This window comes from Diceros bicornis, chromosome 12 (genome assembly GCF_020826845.1).
Source record: "Diceros bicornis minor isolate mBicDic1 chromosome 12, mDicBic1.mat.cur, whole genome shotgun sequence".
NCBI lineage: Eukaryota > Metazoa > Chordata > Mammalia > Perissodactyla > Rhinocerotidae > Diceros > Diceros bicornis.
The window spans coordinates 31,387,826-31,414,532 of NC_080751.1; the positions used below are offsets into that span (position 1 = coordinate 31,387,826).

At 37.2% G+C, this 26,707-nt stretch overlaps 1 protein-coding gene across 4 annotated transcripts in view; it reads left to right on the forward strand.

The window, feature by feature from the left end:
* Nucleotides 1–459: 459 nt before the first annotated feature.
* Nucleotides 460–26,707, forward strand: part of RTN4 (reticulon 4) — a 73,183-nt gene continuing 46,935 nt past the window's right edge. Inside the window, exons 1-2 of one of the 4 annotated variants that reach the window (XM_058551226.1) lie at nucleotides 460–1,298; nucleotides 26,142–26,198. In XM_058551226.1, the coding sequence (XP_058407209.1) occupies nucleotides 734–1,298; nucleotides 26,142–26,198 (622 nt within the window). In that variant the 5' untranslated portion in view covers nucleotides 460–733. Of the gene's footprint in view, nucleotides 1,299–1,350; nucleotides 1,609–2,619; nucleotides 2,750–26,141; nucleotides 26,199–26,707 lie in introns of those variants that run through there. The other 3 variants (XM_058551227.1, XM_058551229.1, XM_058551228.1) reach the window with 3 other exon arrangements.

The following is a 26,707-nucleotide window of genomic DNA, read 5'->3' on the forward strand; positions in this document are numbered from 1 at the left end:
AATGTATACTTCAATCCTTAGGGCCTACTCCACAGTCCCGTTAGTTAGTACCTTTCTCCACTCTGGGTTCTTCCCTTTCCTGGGAGGGAAGTTTCCACTCCCAGTCCCCCAAGATAACGCCCTTCCGGTGGCGCGGCAGGAAGCTCTTCGACCCATCAGGGCAGTCAGCTGGCTGGCTTTCGCAGTACCCTAACTACAGACTGACCTCCAGCTGTAGGCAAAGCCAAGACCCCAGCTCGACCCGCACCTACCCAAGGTGGAGGGTGGGGCTCCCAGTTCCAAACTCCGCCCATCGAGCCCACCCCAGCCGGTAAGAGAGAGGAAGTGCGATAAGCCCCACCCACCTTCCTCTTTTTTCCTTTCCGTTGGGCCGGCTTGTTGCCCATCGTCTCTATCCCGTAGCCGATTGGCTTCCTCCCTCCCGCGCCAGTCCCTGCCTCTCCCTGCCGGGGAGGGTGAGTCACGCCAAACTGGGCGGAGAGTCTGCTGGCCTCTCTCCTTCGCTCGTCTGGGCGGCGGCGGCGGCAACTGGGGACGGGGCGGGTGGCGCATCACGGGCGCGGAGGCAGGAGGAGCAGTCTCATTGTTCCGGGAGCCGTCACCACTGCAGGTCTCTCGGCTCATTCGGCCCTGCCCCTCTCAGTCCTCCTCAACCCCCACAACCGCCCGCGGCTCTGAGGAGAAGCGTCCCGGCGGCGGCAGCTGCTGCAGCATCATCCCCGACCCGCCAGCCATGGAAGACATGGACCAGTCGCCTCTGGTCTCCTCGTCCTCGGACAGCCCGCCCCGGCCTCAGCCTCCGTTCAAGTACCAGTTCGTGAGGGAGCCCGAGGACGAGGAGGAAGAGGAGGAGGAGGAAGACGAGGACGAGGACGAAGACCTGGAAGAGCTGGAGGTGCTGGAGAGGAAGCCCGCCGCCGGGCTGTCGGCGGCCCCACTGCCCACCGCCCCCGCCCCCGGCCCCGGCGCGCCCCTGCTGGACTTCGGCAATGACTTCGTGCCCCCGGCGCCCCGGGGGCCCCTGCCGGCCGCGCCCCCCGCCGCCCCGGAGCGGGCGCCGTCTTGGGACCCGAGCCCCGCGTCGTCGGCGGTGTCCGCGTCATCCCTGCCCTCCGCTGCCGCAGTCTTGCCCTCCAAGCTCCCCGAGGACGACGAGCCTCCGGCCAGACCTCCCCCGCCTCCCCCGTCCGGCGTGAGTCCCCAAGCCCAGCCCGCGTGGACCCCGCCCGTGCCGACCCCTGCCGCGCCCCCCTCCACCCCGGCCGCGCCCAAGCGCAGGGGCTCCTCAGGCTCAGTGGGTGAGTGCAGCGCCCTCCCGCTCCGCGCCGCCCCTCGCGCCCCTCCCTCTTTTGTGTGCCTTCCCAGATGCCTCGGGCCGAGCCCTCCCCTTGGTTCCGAGGGGGCTTTGTCTGCGGACCTCGGGGCGGAGGCGCCCCCCGTGGTGGGAACCGCGTGGAGCAGGGTGGGGCGGCCGAGGAAGCCCGGGCTGGTTCTATCGTCTGTCTCGGTATCGGGAGCACGTGCGCCCCGCCGTCCCCCAGGTTCTTCCCTCTGCTCCCCGTTCCACTGCGTTCCGGAAGTCAGGCACCCAGCCCTAGTCGGAGCCGGGTGTGTATCGAGGAACTAGGGTTGTAGATTCATTGCGCTGGCTTGGTTCCGGCGTGAGGTTGCAAAGGCCTGGGCGGCCTAATCTTTCGTCCACCGGTCTGGGTTGCCCCCGGGGAAAAGGCGCAGTTTCGCTGCTAGTCTGTCTGCCCGCATTCAGCCCTGGTCCCCCTCCTTACCCGCTCCCTGGCTTGGGTGGCCCCTATGCGCTTCATCCCCCTCCCGCTCCTGTTGCGCTGGCGGGGAGCTGGCCCAGTGGAAAATGTCCACAATGACCCAGCTGCAGTGAAGGGAGAGCGCCTCCAGTGGTGTGGCGCTTGGAGAATTGGGAAGGAGAGAGTTCTGGCGAAGTCCTGCCACCGCCCAGCTGGTGATGTGGCGACTCCGCACCAGCTAAACCGAGCCAGGGAAATGGGATCTAGGCATTGTGTTCCGAGCGGGGTCAGTTCTGCCGGGGTCTCAGCCGCAGAGTGAGAGGAATTGCTGATAGTGTGGGCTGGTTTAGCTTCTTAATGCATCAGAATTGAATCGTAGAAAAAGAAAAGGCAAAATGGTTGACATTTTTAAAGAAGAGGAAGCCTGTGGATTCCTTGCTGGGAATAGGCCAATTGAATTTGTGGCAGATTTACTGTCAGACTTAATGAAATGTTTTGAGACAGACGTTTTCATATGTTAGTTAGAAATACTGTTTCTTAGATTTTATATGTTTTAGGTCGACAGAGACAAATCTGTAAATAGTTTTCAAATCTTTTCATTCATATAAGTACCTGATCGTATATTATTTTTAGGAACATTGTTTCATTACGCTTTTCATCTTGGCTAATTGTTTATTTTGGAAGAGAAAAAGTCAGGTTTGTTAGAGATTGATAATTCATAGACAGTATATTAACTTATTAATAAGTAGCTTGTTACTTTTGGGACAGAAAGTGACCCACTAGCAGTAGGACCTTTCTTTTAAGTATATGTAAAAGTCAGGAATCAGGTACAGTAGTCCCCCTTTATCCGCGGTTTCAGTTACCCACGGTCAACTGCAGTCCAAAAATACTAAATGGAAAATTCCCTACGTCACAATGCCTACGTCATTCACCTCACTTCATCTCATCACATAGGCATTGTATCATCTCACATCATCACAAGAAGAAGGGTGAGTACAGTACGCTAAGATATTTTGAGAGAGAGACCACATTCACGTAACTTTTATTATAGTGTATTGTTACAATTCTATTTTATTATTAATTATTGTTAATCTCTTACTGTGCCTAATTTATAAATTAAACTTTATCATAGATATGTATGTATAGGAAAAAACATAGTATATATAGGGTTCCGTACTATTCACAGTTTCAGGCATCCACTTGGGGTCTTGGAATGTATGCCCCATGGATAAGGGGGGACTATGGTAATGTAACTCCCTGCTGAGAAATCTTCATAGCCTTGAAGGATTTTAGAAATGGTTCATTTTCTAGAAAAATAAAATCAGTCTGAGATCACAGAAGAAATTTCTCTTTTCAGTTCACTCCTGCTCTGCAACAGGAAAATAAGCCAACTGTGATGTTTGAGTAACATTTTGATATTGACATACTCCAAAGCATTACTCAAAACACTAATCACTATATTCAAGATATTAGAAGATGAAGAGTAACTCAGTCTTTCCTTTTTCTGAATCAGAAACACATATTTGAGAGAAACTAAGGTAAGGTAGAAAAATAGAAAGTAATAAATTTGCAAATGGGAAATTTAATGATTAACAAGAGCATACTAATTTGTCATTTTGTATTCCTGCATGGGAACAAAGAGAAGAGTTCTGTTCTTTGAACATTAGGGATTCGGGAGGTGACAGCATTCCCTTGGAATTTGACGTTTGTAATACTAAGTTTGAAAAACAAAGGAGAGTTGCCCACTCAGGGACTCTATCTTTGCATAGTTCCTTAATTCTGTATTGACAATGCCTATTTGGAACCTTTAGTTCCTTTATTAAATGCAGGAACATCATGATTATGGTCATGGATAGTTAAACCATTTCAGTGAGTCTAGATTTCTTAACCGAGTTTGTTCATTCATTCAGTTGATTATTGATGACCTGCAGAGACAGGCACTGTTCTTGGCTATCAGGGTATAGCAGTAAGCAAGACACATGTGCTCCCCATGAGAGGAGTACAGATAACAAGCACATAAATAAGGAACTCAGTGTAGTGGTAATGTTATGAGGAAAATAAACAGGATGATGGCATGGAAAATGATTGGGATGTGTGGGGGCCTTTTTAGATAGGGTGGCACTGAGAAAGGCCTTTCTGAAGAGGTGAGATTTGAGCTGCAGAGATCAAAAATTTCCAAGCAACTCCGAGGAGGCAAAAGCCCTGAGGCAGGAATGCGCTTTGTGTATTTGAGAATTTGGTAAAAAGACTAGTGAGAAAAACAAAGGGGAGAGTGGTGTGAGGGTCAAGAGGTGGGCTACACTTAGATCATTGGGTGTGTCTAACAGCCCATGGTAGAAAGATTGGCTTTTTTTAAGGAAAATATTGTTTATTTTAGAAATATGCTCCTTAAATATATTGTGATTTGGAGTAAAAATATAGTTTTGAAGATTTAGAAGACCTGAGAGGACTGATGTGAGTAAAGACAAAGAAAGTGAGAAATATGCAGAGCACGGTTAGAAAGAAACATAGACCAGCCTGGCTGGAAGAGGGTGTATGTTACTGAGTATGGCAGAACCCTGACACCGTGTATTTAGCATTGCCGTTTACACTATTTTTGAGTAAACTCTTATTTCCATCACTTGGTAAGTTGTAATTTTGCTGTTTGCTATGGTGCTTGGAGCATCTCCATTGCAGTGCGGTAACTGAAGTGAGACTGAAGCCTCTCGCGTGGTGACCGTTTTTCATGGTGAAACCTTTGGCTTCAAGTTGAAAAGGTGGTTGGTTAACCTAGGCTTTGAGGATATGCAAGGGCAACTTCGGATAGAAATTGAGTTGAGAGAAATGCAAACATTATCATTAAGGATGACATTGAGCTGATCTCTGGACATGTTCTAAACTAGTGTTAATTAAGATTGAAAATGTGTGGTAGATCTGGAATCTGAATTCAATGCCAAATTAAGGAATTAGGGTTTTATCATCCTGCTGTTACCATGCTCATTCATCTATAGTTGCTCTTGCTTTCAGTAATTTATATTATGAAACCAAAAATGTTTTTGTTATTGTTTCCCAAGTATAAAGTTATTTCATGTTTTTTCACCACACTCCTGAATTATTGCTTTCGGTATTGGGAAGCCATTGAAGATTATTGAACTGAGGCGTGGCATTATGAAAGCAGTGTTAGAAAAATGAATTGGTGACAATATTTTAGATAGGTTGGGAAGAAAAACAGGGGAACTATTTAGAAAGCTTTTGCAGTAGTTCTGAGACAGGTGAGTAGAGCCTGAACTAGTTCATTACTAGTTCATTCAGTGAAAATGGAATAGAAGGGAAGCGTGATTTCTTTGATTGGCTGTGAATGTATATTTTTATAGTTAGGTTCGGAAGAGTTTATGAAAGAAGGACTGATAAGACTTGGAGACTTTGGATGTAAATGCAAAAAAAGTTGAATCAATTTCAGATACTGTTCAAAGTTGTTAATTGCAATGGAAATTTGTATAGAATTTAATATTGCTCATGTGTATAGGTTATGGCTTGGTGATTAAAAACTATTAGTCTTTTATAAAGACATTTATTATATGATCATTTATGTTGGCATAGGAGCACATATTAGAAATGTTAAAAGATTTTGAGTGACACGTAGTTTAAATCTTAAGTATCAATTCTTAACAAGTAAACAGTGATGTGACGCTCCCAGGAAGTAGATGCTTATAAAGAAAAAGATGTCATGCCCTATCCATTCCCCATCTTCCTTCCATTTTTATCTAGAAAATGATAAAAAGGAATAGAACCAATGAATTTAGAGATTCTGGGTAATTTCTGTTGTTAAGCCATTTTTAATCTTTTGACTAGGAATAAAAGTTGGGAACAGGTGATGTGCTCCTTATGGATAAGGTGAATTACAATTCAGATTGGTTCCTATGAAGTTCAGTGCCAAATTTATAGTCCTTTTTAAGTAACTCACAAGCTCCCTCAAATCTTTTTTTAAAATAATGAATATATTTATTGAAACTTTGATAAATATCTGATTATGTGGAAGAGTATTTAGAAAACACGCTGTTTTAGCACTGTATCACTGTAAACTTAAATTTGCTCTATATTATATAAAACATTTCTAAAAAGTAGCATATTATCTATTGTCCAGTAATTGGCTCTGTGTTATGTGTAGTTGCTTCATAATACACCTATAAGCAGTTTATTTGAAACATTACTGACGCAAGGCCCTAATTTATTTATTTATTTATTTTTTAAGATTTTATTTATTTTTTCCCCCCAAAGCCCCAGTAGATAGTTGTATGTCATAGCTGCACATCCTTCTAGTTGCTGTATGTGGGACTCGGCCTCAGGATGGACGGAGAAGTGGTGCCTCGCTGCGCGCCCGGGATCCGAACCCGGGCCACCAGCATCGGAACGTGCGCACTTAACCACCAAGCCACGGGGCCGGCCACAAGGCCCTAATTTAAATGGCACCTTTTAGAGGTACTTTGCTAGCTCAAGGTAAAAAATACCAACCAAATGGATGATATTTCTTGATTCTTCCCTGGACCCTCTGATTAAATAGAAGTAAATGTTGCAGATACACTATTCTTATAGTACATTCTTTGAGACTTTTTATTTCTCTTTCTAAATATAGACACTGGAAGGTCCCCGTGTGGGTACAGCACCAGGAATGGGAACTGTAAGGGCAGAACCATAGTTTGTCAGCAGTGTTTAAATGGGTGAATGTGGCCTTTGTGTCTAGCTAGTGTAGAATATAGTGCAGAATGGTAAGACCCAGCTTTACTGATGCTAAGGTCTTCTCAGACTGATGGCTTCATCATTCTTTTCAACTCTAAAGGAGGAGTTGATAATTTCACATTTAAGCTACTGTTTTTTTGTTTCTTGGAATGGTGATTATTAATTTTTAAGTTGCTTTCCTCATCTGTTCCCATAACATTCTATTCTTACCTCATTGTATATATCATACTATATATATGATAATGGTATGTTTACTCATCTCTCTTCTCCACTAGACTGTAGCTCCTTGAGGAGGGGGGCTATATGACCTTTTTTTCCTTGAGGAAAAGCACTATATGACATTATATCTCCATTGCTGAGCACAATGCCTTAGATGTGGTGTAGACACTCAGATATTTGTTGAATGAATACAGTGTTATAGATGAATGCTGACTTCATATTCTGTATAGTACTAGAATTACTACAATATTTTTTCCCGATAAAAGTCTCAAGTTTTATGAGTTAAAGCATTTATTTACATAGACAAGGTATATGGATGTACCATATTTTATTTAATCAGTCTCTTATTGATGATTATTTAGGTTGTTTCTCAGCTTTTTCTGTTATAAATAATGTTGCCGTGAACACCCTTATATGCACTTCTTTCGGAATGCATACTGTTATATGTGTTGTAGGATAAATTCATGCAAGTAGAATTACTGATTCAAAGAGTATGTACATTTAAAATGTTGATTGATAATGCCAAATAGTCCTATAAAGAGTTGTTCCAACCCATATTCCCATCAATAATGTGTTAAAATGCTTTTTTCCTTTTGCCTTTACCAACACAGTACATTGGCAGACTAGTAAATGGTTTAGCAAATTGTTTTTTTAATTTACATTTCAAAGGTTTTTTTTATAGGCTTAGTTGCCAATAAATTTTTTCTGATCACAGCTTTTGCTTATTCTTCTTTTGGGTTTTTGTTCTTATAGATATAGGAGCACTTGATCTATTGTAAGGAAATTAGCCTTTTGTCATATGTCTTGAAAACTTTTTTCCTGATTTGTTATTTGTATTTTGACCTTTGGTGTTTTTTTGTGTGTGTGCAGAAATTTTTACACAGTCAGAATTATCATTTTCATTGAGTTTTGTGGAATTCTTTGAAAGGCTTTCTCTAAGATTGTAAAAATTTCTCCCATGTTTTCTCCTAGTAATTTTATGATTTAATTTTAATATTTAATTCATTCTTCTGGAGTTTATTTTGTTCTAGAGAATGCAGTAGTGATATAATTTTATTTTTCAATATGATTTCCCATTTGTCCCAACAGCAATTATTGAATCATCCATCTTTTCTTTACTATTTTGAGATAACACTTTTGTCATCTGCTTGTAGCATGAGTGAAATATTTTGTCTTCTCTTCCTTTTATTTGTCTGTTCATGCATTAAGTACCAAACTATTTTAATTGCTATAACTTTTTAATAAAGTACTAGCTGATAGGGCTTTTCCAGAATTATTTTTCCTGGCTATCCATGCATGTTTAATTTTGTACTCGATCTTAAAAGTTTGTTTATCTAGTCGTCTCTCCCTCCGTTGGAATTATAGTGAGTTGTTATTACATTTATAGATTAATTTAGGGGAGAAATTGATATATTTTTAGTATTGATATTATATATTTTTCTACAAACACATGGTTTTTATTAACATGCATTTTTAAAAATTATGCCTATAATTATGTGAAATATAGGCTTTAAAAAAGAAATATTAAGTATTCTAGCCTGTGTGGTATGAAACACGTGAAATACTGGGTTATATAGATATTTGGCCCCCTCTTTTCAATTGATTATAGATAGCCTGGTAAAGAAAGATAAGTCTTCCTGCTTTTTCATTTCTAGAAAACATTTTGTTTTGAGAAGTGAAGAAACATTCTTTATACTCCTGTAGTAGGAGCTGTAGCTGCTAAGTATTGGGTTAATTTTTAGCAGTCTCTGAATCTTTTACTTAGGTGGTCCTCTAGTTTTAAAAAAACATTATTTCTTTAATGGCTTATTCTTCTCATTGATGGAATTGTTACCAAGATGAAGAAGGCGTATAAAGTTTTGTTGTTCAAATAGATTTGGCAGTTGTCTAGTTATATTGGTGGTCCCTTGGAAGTTCAATATTAGTTAAGAAAAAGTTAACATACTCCACGCTTTTTTTTCCCTTAAACCAGGCGTAGGGCTGAGTATGGGGACAAAAAGATAAGTAGAGGTTGTGCTTATGAGAGGTGCGTGTAGCAGATTAAGGGCAAAACACAAGCCCCTAGTTGTAAAGTCTTTTTTGCTGTCTTAAAAGCAGACGAGTCTTGTGGTTTTACTCTAAGGACAATCATATATTTTCTTACCTGTCAACAGCTTTTGTGAAAGGAGGAAAAACCTTACTTGGGTTCCAGGTCTGCCTGCACATTTTTTCCTCCCCTACTTTACAGATTGACTTGTAAACTTGACTAATTAGAAAATGCCATTATTATATTTCTTTATCTCAGTGTTCTGACACCTCTAGGTGAAGCTGACCTAAAAGGTTTTAAGCTACTGGAGTCTTTGATTTCAGAAAAGAAGGGAATTTACTTTTTAAAAATTCTATTCTCCATTGTTCTAAGGAGGTTATTAAATATGTTTAAACCTATCATATAAATCCCTTTCATAAATAACCTTTAGAACTTCTCAGTCTCAACCAGTCAACATCATTATTAAATTATAGACAGTTTTATTATTAATTCTACCAAAGTTCCGATTTTTAATTTTGTATAAAAATTAATTTTTTTTTTTGGGTGAGGAAGATCGGCCCTGAGCTAACATCTGCCAATCCTCCTCTTTTTTCGCTGAGGAAGACTGGCCCTGGGCTAACATCCATGCCCATCTTCCTCCACTTTATATGGGATGCCGCCACAGCATGGCTTGACAAGCGGTGCGTTGGTTCGCACCTGGGATCCGAACCGGCGAACCCTGGGCTGCCGCAGCAGAGCACGCACACCCAACCGCTTGCGCCACTGGGCTGGCCCCTAAAAATTAATTTTTATACAAAACAACTTGTTAAAAACTTTGTTAGCTTTTGCTTGTATAAGGTGAATTATGAAAATCAGAATTTAGAAGATCAAGTATTTCATTATGTTATATTTTATAGGCCATTTATACTATACACAGGTCTTCTATAAGGATTAGGTCTGTAAGACATTGCTTTTGAACAAGGACTGAAAAGCTACCACCTACCAACGTACTTTCTCATTTACCCAGTCTTACTTCACCAAGCTTTCTATTGTCCCTCTTACTAAAATTTTGTGAATGTTGCAGGAGCTATAGTTAAGGTTAGCATTGATAAAATAATTTTAAACATGTATATTTTAATGGTCTGCTGAAAGAGTTGTGGGTAGAACTGTGGTTAAAATTGCTCCAATATAATAGAATTTTAGTATGTTTACATTGCCTTATCTCTTTCTTGGAGAGATTTAAAAAATTATTTTTACTTTTTGTTATGGAAAATTTTGAACATAAAGAAGGTAGAATAGTGAATGAAACCTCATTTAGCCATCACTAGAGTCCCAACAACCATCGACCCGTGGCCAGTGCTGCCAGTCCCACACCCTCATAAATATTTCATTATGTATCTTGCAAACTGTAACTACTCCTTTGCAAAATATAACCACAATACTCTTAATCATATATTTTCTCAGCATAAACAATAGTTAATATCATCAAATTATCCAGCCAGTGTATACATTTTCTATTATTTAGTGAATGTCATAAATGGTCTACTTTTTTTTTATTGAGGTAACATTGGTTTATATATTATATAAATTTCAAGTGTACATCATTATATTTTGACTTCTGTATAGACTACATTATGTGTTGACCACCAGAAGTCTAGTTGCCATCCTTGCCCATTTATCCCTTTCGCCCTCCCCCCACTCTCCTCTCCCTCTAGTAACCACCAATCTATTCTCTGTATCTATGTGTGTGTTTGTTGTTGTTTTATCTTCCATATATGAATATTTGGCTTTCTCCATCTGATTTATTTCAGCTTAGCATAATACCTTCAAGGTCCATCCATATTGTCACAAATGTCAAGATTTTATCTTTTTTTTGGTGGAGTAGTATTCCATCGTGTGTATATACCACATCTTCTTTATTCATTCATCCTTTGATGGACACTTAGGTTGTTTCCAAGACTTGGCTATTGTAAATAATGCTGCAGTGAACATAGGGGTGCATATATCTTTTCAAATTAGTGTTTTTGTGTTCTTTGGATAAATACCCAGAAGTGGTTGGATTATATAATAGTTCTGTTTTTAATTTTTTAAGGAATTGCCATACTCTTTTCCCATAGTGGCCGCAACAATTTACATTTCCACCAGCAGTGTATGAGGGTTCCCTTTTCTCCACATCCTCTCCAACACTTGTTATTTCTTGTCTTTTTAATAATAGCCATTCTGACAGGTATAAGGTGATATCTCATTGTGGTGTTGATTTGCATTTCCCTAATAATTAGTGCTGTTGAACATCTTTTCATGTGTCCATTGGCCATCTGTATATCTTCTTTGGAAAAATATCTTTTCAGATCCACTGCCCATTTTTTAATTGGGTTGTTTTTTTGTTGTTGAGTTATATGAGTTCTTTATATATTTTGGATATTAACCACTTATTGGCTATATGATTGCAAATGTCTTCTCCCAATTGTTAGGTTGTCTTTTCGTTTTGTTGATGGCTTTTGCCATGCAGAAGCTTTTTAGTTTGATGTTGTCCCATTTGTTTATCTTTTCTTTTGTTTCCCTTGCCTGAGGAGACATGATATTCAAAAAGATACTGCTAAGACTGATGTCAAAGAGCCTACTACTGATGTCAAAGAGCATACTACCTATATTTTGTTATAGAAGTTTTGTAGTTTCAGGTCTTACATTCAAATCTTTAATCCATTTTGAGTTAATTTTTGTGTATGGTGTAATATAGTAGTCTTTCATTCTTTTGCATGTGGCTGTTCAGTTTTCCCAACACTATTTATCGAAGGGACTTTCCTTTCTCCATTGTATGTTCTTGGCTCCTTTGTCAAAAATTAGCAGTCCATAGATGTGTAGGTTTATTTCTGAGCTCTCAATTTTGTCCCACTGATCTGTGTGTCTGTTTTTCTGCCAGTACCGTGCTGTTTTGATTACTATAGCTTTGTAGTATACTTTGAAATCAGGGAGTGTGATTCCTCCAGCTTTGTACTTTTTTCTCAGGATGCTTTGGCTGTCGGGGATCTTTTGTTCTTCTATATAAATTTTAGGATTCTTTGTTTTATTTCCATGAAAAATGTCACTGGGACTTTTGTAGGGATTGCATTGAATCTGTAGATTGCTGTAGGTAGTATGGACATTTTAAGTATGTTAATTCTTCCAATCCATGAGCACAGAATATCTTTCCATCTCTTTGTGTCTTCTTTGATTTCTTTCAGCAATGTTTTATAGTTTTCAGTGTACAGGTCTTTCACCTCCTTGGTTAAATTTATTCCTAGGTATTCTTTTTGTTGCAATCATCAATGGGATTGTATTCTTAATTTCTCTCTATTTTGTTATTGGTATATAGAAAGGCAACTGATTTTTGTATGTTGATTTTGTACCCTGTAACTTCACTGTATTTGTTTATTACTTCTAATAGCTTTTTGCTGGATTCTTTAGGGTTTGCTGTATAAAAATCATGTCTTCTGCAAATAGTGACAGTTTTACCTCTTCCTTTGCAATCTGGATCCCTTTTATTTCTTTGTGTGTGTGTGTGTGTGTGTGTGTGTGTGTGTGTGTGTGTAATTACTGTGGCTAAGACTTCCAATGCTATGTTAAATAAGGGTGGCAAAAGTGGGCATCCTTGTCTTGTTCTTATTTTTAGAGGGATAGCTTTCAGTTTTTCACCCTTGAGTATGATGTTAACTGTGGATTTGTCATATATGGCCTTTATTATGTTGAGGTACTTTCCTTCTATACCCATTTTATTCAGTTTTTATCATAAATGAATGCTGAATCTTATTGAATACTTATTCTACATCTATTGAGATGATCACTTGGTTTTTATTCTTCATTTTGTTAATGCTGTGTGTCACGTTTATTGATTTGGAGATGTTGAACCATCCTTGCATCCCTGGAATAAACCCCACTTGATCATGGTGTATAATCCTTTTAATGTATTCTTGGATTCAATTTGTTAATATTTTGTTGAGGATTTTTACATCTATATTCATCAGTGATATTGGCCTGTAATTTTCTTGTTTTGTGTTGCCCTCGTCTGGTTTTGGTATCAGGGTAATGTTGGCCTCATGAAATGAGTTAGGAAGCATCCTGTTGTCTTCAATTTTTTGGAAGAGTTTGAGAAGGATAGATATTAAATCCTCTGTGAATGTTTGGTAGAATCTATCAGGGAAGCTGTCTGGTCCTGCACTTTTATTTTTTGGGAGGTTTTTGATTACTCTTTCAATCTCATTACTAGTGATCAGTCTATTCAGGTTCTCTCTTTCCTCTTGATTCAGTTTTGGAAGGTTGTATGATTCTAAGAATTTATCCATTTCTTCTAGGGTATCCAATTTGTTGGCATATAGCTTTTCATAGTATTCTTATAATCCTTTGTGTTTCTGGGGTATCCATTGTAATTTCTCCTCTTTCATTTCTGATTTTATTTATTTGAGCCTTCTCTTTTTTCTTAGTGAGTCTAGCTAAAGGCTCCTCAATTTTATCTATTCAAAGAACTAGCTCTTAGTTTCATTGATCTTTTCTATTGTCTTTTTAATCTCTATTTCATTTATCTGCTCTGATTTTTATTATTTCCTTTCTTCTACTGATTTTGGGCTTTGTTTGTTCTTTTTTTCTAGTTCCTTTTGGTATAATGTTAGATTGTTTATTTGAGATTTTTCGTGTTTGTTAAGGTAGGCCTGTATTGCTATAAACTTTACTCTTAGTACTGCTTTTGCTGTATCCCGTAGATTTTGGTATGTCGTGTTTTCATTTTCATTTGTCTGTAGGTATTTTTTTATTTCTTCTTTGAATTCTTTGTTAACCCAATAGTTGTTCAGTAGTGTTTTATTTAATCTCCACATATTTGTGACTTTTCTAGTTTTATTCTTGTAGTTGATTTCTAATTTCATACTGTTGTGGTTGGAAAAAATGCTTGATATTATTTCAGTCTTCTTAAATTTATTGAGACTTGTTTTGTGGCCTAACATATGATCTGTCCTGGAGAATGTTCCATGTGCATTTGAAAAAGATGTATATTCTCCTGTTTTTGGATGGAATGTTCTGTGTATATCTGTTAATTCCATCTGGTCTAATGTGTCATTTAAGGCCAGTGTTTTCTTATTGATCTTCTGTCTGAAAAGGCCAATGTTTTCTTATTGATCTTCTGTCTGAATGATCTATCTGTTGATATATGTGGGGTGTTAAAGTCCCCTACTATTATTATGTTAATGTCAGATCTCCTTTTATGTCTTAATATTTGCTTTATGTACTTAGGTGCACCTATGTTGGGCACATAATATTTACAAGTGTTATATCCCCTTGTTGGATTGTTCCCTTTATTGTTATGTAATGCCCTTCTTTGTTTTTTGTTACAGTCTTTGTTTTAAAGTCTATTTTGTCTAATATAAATATTGCTGCCCCAGCTGTCTTTTCATTTCCATTTGCATGGAGTATCTTTCCCATCCTTTCACTTTCAGTCTGTGAGTGTCTTTAGATCTGAAGTGTGTCTTTTGTATGCAACATATACAGGGGTCTTGTTTTTTTTATCCATTCAGCCCCCCTATGTCTTTTGATTGAAGCATTTAGTCCATTTATGTTTAAAGTAATTGTTGGTAGATGTGGACTTACAGACATTTTGTTTTTTTCTGGATGTTTTTGTAGTTCTTCTCTGTTCCTTCTCTTGCTCTCTTCCCTTGTGATTTGATGACTTTCTTTAGTGTTATGTTTGGATTTCTTTCTCTTTGTTTTTTGTGTATTTATTATAGGTTTGTGGTTACCATGAGTTCATATATAGCAACCTATGTATAGAGCAATTTATATTAAGTTAATGGTCTCTTAAGTTCAATCTCATACTAAAAGCCTTACATTTTTACTCTCCCCACCATATTTTATGTTTTTGACCTCATATTTTACCTCTTTTAATTTTGTGTATTCCTTAACCTCTTATGGTAGATATAGATGATTCTCGTACTTTTGTTGTTTGACCTTTATACTAGCTTTATAAGTGGTTGATCCACTACCTTTACCATATTATTTGGCTTTACCAGTGATTTTTTTTTTTTTGATAATTTTTTTTATTTCTGTTTGTGGCCTTTTCTTTGCCACTTAAAGAAGTCCCTTTAACATTTCTTGTAAGGCTGGTTTAGTGATGATGAACTCCTTTAGTTTTTGCTTGTCTGGAAAACTCTTTATTTCTTCTTCCATTCTGAATGATAACCTTGTTGGGTGAGTTTTTTAAAAAGAATCAGAATCCAAATAAGGTTCACATGTTATAATGGATGGATTTGTTTTCTAAGTCTCTTAATCTATCTGTGTGTTCTCCCTTGCTTGTTTGTGTTCTCTCCCTCTCAAATTTATTTTTTGAAGAATGCTCATATACTTTTTTCAGTTTAATGTTTTTATTAAGATATAATTTACATACAATAAAATGCATAGATCTTCAGTTTTAACTGTTTTATGTTTTGACAGATGCATCCACTCATTTAACCCATACTCTAGTGAAGATATAGAACATTTCCATCATCCCCTTAGCAGTCAATTCAAGTCAATTCTTATTCTGTCTTCCTCCCAACCACCCAATCCCAAGCAACCACTGTTGTGATTTCTTTCATCATAGATTAGATTTTGCCTATTATAGAGTATCATGTAAGTGGAATCCTACAGTATATACTCTTTTGTGTCTGGTTACTTACATTCAATCTGTTTTTGAGATTTATCAATGATGTTGCAAGTATCAGTAATTTGTTCCTTTTTACTGCTGAGTAGTATTCCATCATAGGAATATACCACAATTTAATTATTCATTCTTGTTGTTGGACATTTGGATTATTTATAGTTTTTGGCTATTATGAACAAAAGAGTGCTATGAACATTCTGTACAGGCCTTTTTATGGACTCTTGGGTAAAGAGAGTACAACTGAGTAAGAGTAGAATTGCTGGGACATGGGGTAGGTATATATTTAACTTTATAAGAAATTGCCAAACTGTTCTCCAAAGTGGTTCCACTTCTGCCAGCAATGCATGAGAGTTCCGGTGGCTTCACATTCTCACCAAAATTTGATATTATCAGTCTTTTTAATTTTAGCTGTTTTAGTCAGTATGTAGCTGTTTCTCATTGTGGTGTTAATTCAGATCTCCCTAATGACTAATGAATTAGAGGACTTTTACATGTCTGTTGGCTCCTTGTGTATTTTGTTTTGTGAAGTGTCTGAGTAATTTGCTCATTCTTACATTGCGTTATATGTCTTTTTCATACTGATTTGTAGACTACTTTTATATGTTCTGCATAGATAGTCTTTTGTCATATATATGCATTGTGAATATATTCTCCTAATCTGTAGGTTGGCTGTTAATTTTAATGGTGGTTTCTTTTGATGAATGTAATTTTCTGATTTTGAAGATTTAATTTATCAATTTTCTTCTTCTATGGTTAGTGCTTACTGTGTGCTAAGACATCTTTGCCTACTCCAAGGCTGTGAAGATGTTCCATGTTTTCTTCTAGAAGCTTTATATTTTTAGCTTTTATGTATAAATCTATGATTCATCTTGAACTAATTTTTGTTTATGGAGGAGTTACAGATCCCAGATTTATGTATTTTTTTCCATGTAGATATCTAGGTGTCCCAGCAGAATTTTTTTTGAAAGAATTTGTCTTTCTCTATTGAATTGCTTTGGTGCCTTTGTCAAAAATCAATTGAACATATAAGTGTGTCTATTTATGTATATCTATTTTGTTTTCTGGATCTATTTGTCTATCCCTGTGCCAATACCAGACTGTTTTGATTACTATGGCTTTACAATGTCTTTTTTTTTTTCTTTTTTTTTTTTGAGGAAGATCAGCCTTGAGCTAACATCCATGCCAATCCTCCTCTTTTTGCTGAGGAAGACCAGCTCTGAGCTAACATCTATTGCCAATCCTCCTCTTTTTTTTCCCCCCCAAGCCCCAACAGATAGTTGTATGTCATAGTTGTACATCCTTCTAGTTGCTGTATGTGGGACGTCGCCTCAGCATGGCCGGAGAAGCGGTGTGTCGGTGCACGCCCGGGATCAGAACCCGGGCCGCCAGTAGAAGAGCACGCGCACTTAACCACTAAGCCACGGGGCCGGCCCCTACAATGTCTTAAAATCAAGTAGTATGACTACTCTAGGTTTTTTTCAAAATTGTTCTGCCCTTTCTAGGTCCTTGTCTAGTTCTGGTATTAATACATAAGTTTTTAATATATTTTGGGAGGTGTTTGCTCTTCCTGTGTATGTTGAAAGAGTTTGTATAAGCATCCTTAGATGTTTATAGAATTGACTAGTGAGGCCATCTGGGCTTGGAGTTTTCTTTGTGCAGAAGGTTTTAAATTACAAGTATATTTTCTGTAAGTGATATAGGGCTATTCAGATTTTCTATTTCTGCTGTGGCAGTTCTGGAAATGTATGCCTTTCAAGGAATTTGTCTATTTCATCTTGATGAGTGGACATCAAGGAATTTGTCCACTAATCTAAGTTGTGTAATTTATTGGCATAAACTTGTTCATAATATTCTCTTAGGTTTTTAGGATCTATAGTGATAGTGCCTCTTTTATTTCCAATACTTGTTTTTCTCTTTTCTTTTTCTTGATCACTTTAGGGATTATGAACTCTTGATCTTTTTAAGGAACCAACTTTTGGTTTCATTGATTTTTCTCTTGTTTGCTTATTCTGTATATCGTTGGTTCCTGCTCTTATTTTTTATTATTTATTTTCTTCTACTTATTTGGGTTTAACTTACTCTTCTTTCTGTAGTTTCTCAAGATGGAAGCTTTAAATTTTGAATTTAGCTCTTTGTTCTAAAAGCATTTAGAGCTATGAGTTTCTCTCTAAGCATTGATTTAGCTGTATCCCACAAATTTCCATTATCATTTGATTTAAAATATTCTTTTTTATTGTTTTTTTGTGAAGAAGATCAGCCCTGAGCTAACATCCATGCCAATCCTCCTCTTTTTGCTGAGGAAGACTGGCCCTGGGCTAACATCTGTGCCTGTCTTCCTCCACTTTATATGGGATGCCACCACAGCATGGCCTGACAAGCGGTGCCTCGGTGTGTGCCCGGGATCTGAACCCGGGCTGCCAGCAGCGGAGGGCGCGCACTTAACCGCTACGCCACAGGGCTGGCCCCTTAAAATATTCTTTAATTTCCCGTGTGATATATTCTTTGATCCATGGATTATTTAGAATTCTGTAATTTAACTTCCAAATATTTGGGAATTTTCCAGATATTTTTATCTTATTGATTTCAATTTAATTTATGTGGTCAAAAAAATACACTGCATGATTTCAGCCCTTTTAAGTTTATTGAGGCTTGTTTTATAGATCAGGAAATGGTTTATCTTGGTGAATGTTCCATGTGTACTTAAGAAAAATTTATAATCTGTTGTTGTTTGTAGTGCTCTATAAAAGTCAGTTAGGTTTAGTTCATTAATAGTATTGTCTGAATCATCTATATCTTTACTGATTGTGTGTGTGTGTGTGTATGTGTCTAGTCTATCAGTTAACTGAGAGTTGTGTTTAAATTTTTAAATAAAATTTGTAGATTTGTCTGTATTTCCCTTTAGTTTCTGCTTGTATTTCTCATACACCTTTAGTGCTGTTATATCTATTCAGTGTTATGTCTGTTTACTCCTTTATCATTACCAAACGTTCCTCTTTATCTCTGGTAATCTCGAAGTAATACTCCTTTGAATCTACTTTGCTTGACATTAATATAGCCACTCCATATTTTGTAGGGTAAGTGCTTGGATGATATATCCTTTTACATTCTTTTCTTTTTAATCTACCTGTGTTTTTATATTTAAAGTGTGTCTCCTGTAAATGGCACATAGTAGAGTTTTCATCTAGTCTGAAAATCTCAACCTTTTAATTGGGGCCATATACATTCAATGTAATTATTAACATGGTTCATTTAAAAGTCTTTTTCTCTTTGTCCCATCTGCTTTTTATTCTTTTATACTTCCATATATTCGTTCCATCTTTTGTGCTTTTTATTGTCATACATTTTGCTTCTACATATATTATTGTATATTGCAATTATTTGAGCTTCAAAAATCAACTATTCTTTAAAGAAATTAAGAAATGAGAATATTTTATATCTACTTATATATTTACTATTTCTGCCATTCTTCGTTCCTTCATGAGATCCAGGTGTCTATCTGGTATCGTTTTCCTTCAGTCTGAAGAACTTCATTTAACATTTCTTGTAATGCTGGTCTCTAGGTGATAATTTCACCTTTTGTTTTCATATTTTGTTTATCTGATAATATCTTTACTGTCTTTATTTTTGAAGGATTTTTTGATGAATACAGTCAACTTTGTTATTCACTGTAGTTATGTTCTATAAAGTCACAGAAAACACTGAATTAGCAAATGTTGAATGATTGTTCCGAGGGGAAATACAGGGTTACGGTCCTGTGAACCTCTAGTCATAGCATTTTTGTTAACTGATCAATGTATAACTTTGTTTTATGTGTGTTTCTATTTACAGACACGTTATTGTTGATTTATTAACATTGAACTCATGGCCAACAGCACTATAACTCATGCTGGAATGAAGCTTACCTGACACACCTATGTTCTCTGTAAGGTACATCACAGCCTTCTTGTGATTAAGAACACTAGACAGCACTTCAGCGCTATGCTAAGGGGCCATTTTAAACAGCAAAATCACCAACAAAAAACACAAGAATGTGAAAAAATGTAGCACTAAATAGACCACGAAAAGAATGCTTGTTTGCAGTACAAGAGCTGAAACAAGAAGGCACAGGGCTGCCTTGTTTGACCTCGGGTGGGAACATATGTTGGGTGACTGGAATGTTTCACTGCTCTGCTCATGTCTGCTGCTATAAGTTATTGATTTGGGGATTATCAATTTAGTGAATAGGCAAATTTGCAAATAGGGAATCAGTGAATAATGATGATGGACTGTATATAATTCTAGGTAGTCAGTTTTTTTCACCATTTTTAGAGATGTTCTGTTATCTTTTCAATTGTGTTGTTTCCAATGAGAGGTCTGGTCATTCTTCCTGTTGTTCTCTTGCCTTTTTCCTGTTTTTAAGATTTTCTCTATCTTTGGTTTTCAACAATTTGACCTCTACAATATATTTCTTTGTGGTTTGTGTTTATCCTGCTTGGGGTTCATTGAGCTTCTTGGATCTGTGGGTTGGTATTTTCCATAGCCATTGTCAAATTTTAGGCCCTTGTATCTTTAAATTTTTTTTTTTTCTTCCTGCTTCAGTTACTGTTGCCTTTTTGGAGGACTCCAATTGCATATACTTATTTTATTTTATTTTTTTAATTTTTATTTATTTTTTCCCCAAAGCCCTCAGTGGATAGCTGTATGTCATAGCTGCACATCCTTCTAGTTGCTGTATGTGGGATGCGGCCTCAGCACGGCCTGACAAGCGGTGCGGCGTTGTGCGCCCGGGATCCGAACCCAGGCCACCAGTAGTGGAGCACGAGCACTTAACTGCTAAGCCACGGGGCCGGCCCAATTGCATACACTTTAAATGCTTGATTGTCTCACAGGTCACTGAGGCTGTTCATTGTTTTTTCCCCCTGCTGTGCTTCAGTTTAGACAGTTTCTTTAAGTTGCTCTTTCCTTAAGTTTATTGATCTTTTCTTCTGCACTGTCCAATCTGCTTTTAAGCCCATCTCGTGATTTTTTTTTCTTTCACTTAATGTAATTTTCAGTTATAGAATCTCCATTTGGTTCTTTTTGGTTCTCTACCAAGATTCTCTGTCTATTCACTCATTATGTCCGTCTTTTACTTACTGTACATACTTAGGAATATTGTAATAGCTATTTAAATTTCCATTTTAATGTTCACTAATCCAACATCTACATTATTTCTGTGTTTGTTTACATTGGCTGTTTTTTCCTATTCATGCTCAAATTTTCTTGCTGCTTTTTGTGTTCGGTAATTTCTTATTTTATACTGGTTATCATGAATGTGGTGTTCATTTTGTTCAGGCAGGCAGTTAATTTGATGCAAATCATCTTGATCTTTTCAAGTCTTGATTTTAAAGTTAGGATGGGTCTACAGCAGGAGTTGGTTGACTTTTTCTTTAAGGGCCAAGTAGTAAATATTTTAGGCTTGTGGGTCATACAGTTTCTGTCGTAACTGCTCATCTTTGCCCTTATAATGTAAGAGTAGCCATAGACAATACGTAAATGAATGGACATGCTGTCTTCCAATACACCTTTGGCCGATGAGCCATATTTTGTTGACCCTTGGTCTAGAATATCCCTTACTTTAGGGTTAAAGTGGTCCACTTAAGGTGTGCCTTTTCTGGGGTCTCATTTTTATACTTGGGGTGTTCAGTGAGATCTCTCCACTTTGGGCAAAACTTTTAGGTTAGGTCTTCAGCACAGTCTGACCTCCAGAATATCCATTCAGCACACAACTCTATCATAGTTTCTCTGCTAGTCCTCACTGAGTCTGTGTGCAGCGTAGTATTTAGCCAAAGATTTAAAGGGAACCCCTATCCAGATTTCTGTAGCTCCTTGTTTATGAAGGTTTCTTTTATATATTACCCTGCCCCACAAATTCCAGACAACTCAGCAGCCACCTCAGGTCAGCAGAGCACAGTATTCTTGGGCTCCTCTTCCCTATGCTGTAAACCAGAAAGTGCCTTCAGGCAGAAATCCAGGGCACTCTGATGTGCTTTCCTCTTCTTGGGAATCACTCCTCTGCTGCCTGTTGTCCAATGTCTCAAGACAGTTGCTTCATATATTTTGCTCAGTTTCATAGTTTATGTTGGAAGGGTTAGTCTGATATAATTATTCTCATAGGTAGAAGCAGAAGTTCTTCTCTGTAGTTTTAAAACGCCATTTATTTTCTTTGTTTTATAAATTAGATATGAGTTTACTGACCAGCTACATGTTTGGTTGATAAATGGCTTTTTTTTTTTTTTTGAAATGAACATGTCAAGGAAAATATTCAGTATAAGAGTGTGTGAACATTGGTGAAATTGTGATAGCATATATATTTTTTGAAATGACTGGCAATAAATTAAAAACTGACATACTACTTTTACTTTTTAAAAAAGTGATTTACTTAAAAAAAATGGAAATTTCTTTAGTGAACTTTAGTTTTGTAACTGATCCGTGTGTGATGGAAGTAATTAGCATTCAAAGTATGTAGCCCTGTGGCAGTTAGTCTAAATTTACACTAGGCTTAGGTAAGGAAATGAATCTAGCATTAGGGCCAACTTGAGGAATAGATCATTTGGAAAAGTTGTTTTGTGAATGGTGCTCATCTCTCATACTGTCATTATAAGTAGTTTAGTGATTCTGTTCGTTTTACTGAGGTTGATAAGGAAATAAACATGTATCTGTTTGTAGTAACAAAGTTAAATTAAAATTTTCTAGTTTTGTTATTAAGTAACTATGTGACTTTGAATAAGTTACTTAATTCTCTGAGCTTAGGTAACTGGAAATGTGGTAGAAGATTGACAAAAATAAGCTAAGGGCGAATTTATATTTTAGAAAGCAAGTAAGGCTGAATATGGTGAATTTGAGTTTTGCTGGATGTCAACATTCAGATATGCAGGAGTGGGAAGCTTGGGTTTGGTTAGGGAGAATTGTGTTTGGTTAGCATAGATGACACGTGAGGAGTTGTTGAGATAAGTTTAGACAGTTAAGTTGGAGCCATATGGTACAGGGCCTTATTTATCTGACTAAGGGGTTTAGGTATTATTCTGTGGATAACTGGGAGCTTTTAAATATTTTGGGGCAAGAGAATATATAGAATTGTCCTTTTAGGAATATTAATTTGATGGCAGTAGAGTGGAGAGACTTAATAGGAAAGTTCTGGCTTCACCTTTGCCTATTACTTAGTGAAAACTTGATTTTTTTTGTTTTGAATTATGCCACTGTGTTCTTACATAGTATGGTTATAATTAAGTCCTTAATATTATTATATTTTTCTGGCTATCTGTTCAGAATAGCACAAATGAGGTTAAGTTTTAATTTCATTCAGTGGTTAGAATTTGGCATTATGAGTAGATCATAGAAGGGGGGGTGGTTTACCTTTTTGGTAAGCCCAATAATATAAGTGTATGTATAACATCTCTCAGTAATTCAGAATGTTATACTTTTTACTTAATATGGTATCCCTGATTATAAAATAGTTCATTCACTTGTGAAAGTCAGAATCTTTTACAGAAAAAGGAAGACTAATCTAAAATCAATAATTTTTTTCAAAACAAGAAATAAATAATTTGTAGGTGTTTTAGCCTTAGAATTTGGTAGCTTATTATATATGAGTATTGTTGATCAAAATTTTCTTCTAACAGTGTTAATTTTATTTACTAGTCTTTTTTTAAATCCTTAATTTATGTAGTCAAGTCCAGGAAAGGAAGTTCGGCAGAGTGGTTAAAGAAAAGAGCATGGGCTTGTAAACTCTTTGGATTCAAATTTCAGATCCATCTCTTTCAGTTTTATGGCTCTGAGGAACTTGCTTAGCCTTTTTATGCCTATTTCCTCATCTGTGAAATGAGGAGAAAAGTAGTACCTACTTGAGAGGGTAGTTTTGAGTATTGAAAGAGCATCTGAAATATGTCCAGCCAGTGTTAACATCTCTATAAATGTTTATATTGTGAAATGGAAGCAATTAATCAGATATTTCAGATAATTACAGGGTATTTGCTGAGTGACAGTTTATCTTGTTTCAGGAGATCAAACTCGAGGGACTGATAAGGTAAGAAGAATTTACACCAGTTGTGCTTACGCATAAACACATCCTTTGGAAGATAAAGCACATGAACTTGGGAGTTAGACCTGTTTAAATCCTGGCTCTCTGGGCTCCTAGCTCTGTGACTTAGGGCAAGTTGTTTCTTTTTTCTTTCCCACTTCATCCTTCACAGCATTTTGAGGTAGATACTATTATTATCCTTATTTTACAAATGAGGAAATGAGGCACAGAAAGGCTAAATAATAACTTTCTTAGGGTTACACAGTTATAAGTGATGGATCTGGGATTGGAACACAGGCAATTTGATCCCATGATCTGTGATTGCTTTAGTGGGAGTTTGAGCAACTCTCTTCTTCTTGAAGGCCAAATGGTAGTGACCTCTTCTGGATTTTTTAATAAGTGCTTTTAGTAATGCAGTATTTGTTTTGTGGTTAATTTTGGATTGACTCTCATTTTTACAAAATGAAAATTTTTTCTTTTTTTAAAATTTAGTGAATAATTAAGTACCAATTTGTAAATGTTCTCACTTGGCCAAGTGCCAGGAATACAGTTTTTACTATAAGAGTGATTCCTTAGATAGGAGTAAGGATACATTTTTTTAAATGCTTTAAATTTTTGGCACAATTTTAGATGTAGTTTGTTCCCTAATTTTAGCAGTAACATATGTTTCTAGTTAACTTTCCAAGTAGACTGACTTCTGAATTAGTGGCTTTTAACTGTGTTGTCTAGATAAAAAAGACAATCATTTTGTTAAGAATTTGCTACCTTTTATTTAGATGGAGCAGCTATGTAATTATTTGGTTCTGTTCTTTGACCCCCAGATTCTCCGTTTTATACAAGATTATAATTCATTATTTTAGCTGAAAGGAATTTTCAAATTCCCTCATTTTACAAATGAGAAACTGTGTAACTTAACTAAGATCACATAGCAAGTCATCTTGAAAAAGAGTGCACACACGTGTGTACATTTTATAAAATCTCATCAGGCATTATGTCTTCCTGGTTTGGTTTGGCCCATTCAGCCTATTGTTCTAGTTTTAGGAGACCCTTTTAAACACATATCATGGATTTCTCCTCACCACATCATCTAAGAATCCTTTAGGTATGACATTATGCCCAGTATGGATTTATCTAAAATTTATATGACATTGTGGATTTAATTCTTCTATTCATCAAGGGGAATACCATTGGAAGAGAAGTCCATGTTCATAATAGCCACATCTCTTTGATTTTTTTTTTTATTGATCAGTGTTGTCTAGTTTGTCCTTCCAGATAGAAGTGTCCAAATTTATCAGGTCCTCTCCAGTAAAGGAATACCTTCCTGTCATCCCTCAGGCCATTTCAAACTGTCTTTCGCTAGAGGCCTTTCTCTTGTATAAATTACACAAGATCTTTAGCTCAGGATCTCCCAACTGCAGGTATAAAATGACATTGTATAAGGTTAATATACCAACTATATGGTGTATTAGTCGGCTCGGGCTGCCATATCAAAGTACTGTAGACTAGGTGGCTTAAACAACAGAAATTTCTCACAGTTCTGGAGGCTGGGAAGTCTAAGATCAAGGTGCCAGCTAGGTAGGTTTCATTCTGAGGCCTCTTCTCTTGGCTTATAGGTGGCTGCCATCTCACTGTGTGCTCACATGACTTGTGTGTGTGTGTGCACACACACCTGTGGGGGGCAGGGAGAGACAGAGAGAAGTGTTGTTACATAGGCACAAGCAAGCTCTCTGGTGTCTCTTCTTATAAGGGCACTAATCCTATCCGACCATGGCCCCACCCTCCCGACCTCATGTAACCCTAACTATCTCCTCATTTCCAAATACCATCATGTTGGAGGTTAGGACTTCAACATATGAATTTGGGGGGAGACATAAACATTCAGTCCATAAAATATTGCATACAGTGGTTAAGAAAATGGGCTCTGGAGTTGAATTGCCTGAGTCTCACTAGTTGTGTATTGAGTGAGTTACTTAACTTCTCTGTCACTTGGTTGTTGTTTTTAAAAAAATCTTAAATGGTGGATATTAACAACACTTGTAACAATAGAGTTGTAGGAGTAAAATGAGTTCTTGCATGTAAAGCACTTAGAAAAAGTAGCCCTCAATGTTAATTTTAAACAAAACAAGAGAGATGATAATAATGATCTTCCTAATGATAATTAGTCATTTCTTTGTAATTTGGACAATGGCACGTAGGACTAATATCTTCAAAGAACAAGGACTGTTAGAAACTTTTTCTTTAAAGATAAATAACCTGGAATAAAAGAACGCGTGATTTCCTGGAAGTGTTCTTCTGAATTGAACATATGCTAATAAAAAAAGATTAAGCAAAAATAGTTATTGTATTCAAATGCATACTTTTAATTTTTGGCTTGATTAGGACAAGATAATTTACCTATCTGAAAATGTGAATAAAAGCTTTGGATGCAGTGTGTTAACTGAGAAGAATAGTATCTTAAAGCCATTTTGGTTCATGAAATTTCTTTAACATAAGCATGTTATTGCCTCTTGAAAAATGATAGGTTCTATGGATCTCATTTAATCAGCTTTATAATATACATGATAATTTAACCTGAATTAATGATACTACTAATGGTACTACTTTTCCCTTTTCATCTTGGCTTTTTCTCTGTAGATAAAGTTAACTCATTACAAACTGAACCCTTGCTTGCTTCTCACATCTTTAGTCTCCTTTCAACTCTGTCTTTATTTCTGCTGAGGTTATATTCTATTTGTTTTTCAGATGAGACACTTTTTGCTCTTCCTGCTGCATCTGAGCCTGTGATACACTCCTCTGCAGGCAAGTTCTTTCTGCTAGCCTTTTATCCTCTGTGTATTCTAACTTTTTAACTCTTTAGTTTTGTTAACTCTGTACAGAGTAGTCTGAATTTACTAAAAATTAGCATGGTTCCAAGAATGTTTGTCTACTGAAAAAGTTGGAATTTGCGTTTTATATGCTATGTCCAAGGGAGAAGTGGGCAGAACCTGATTAATGATTGGAAATATGTAAGGAATTCTTGGACTCTTGATTTACGTTTACATATTGTCTATCCCTTTTCTTCAGATACAGTTTACTTGCTTATAGCTAAAAGGCTTTCCTGTGAATGAATGCCAGTCTATGGCATTTAATTATCCAGTGCCCTTTCTTTTCTATACTGCCAGTCAAACTCACTTCTCAAATCTTCTTTTCTTCTAACACTAGTTAAAAGTAGCTTTTCTCAGTTGATTGTACTTGAGGTTTTTCTCAGAGACTTGATTTATGTCTTTGCATAGCATATAATAGCCATGCACATGTTTTATTGACAATAA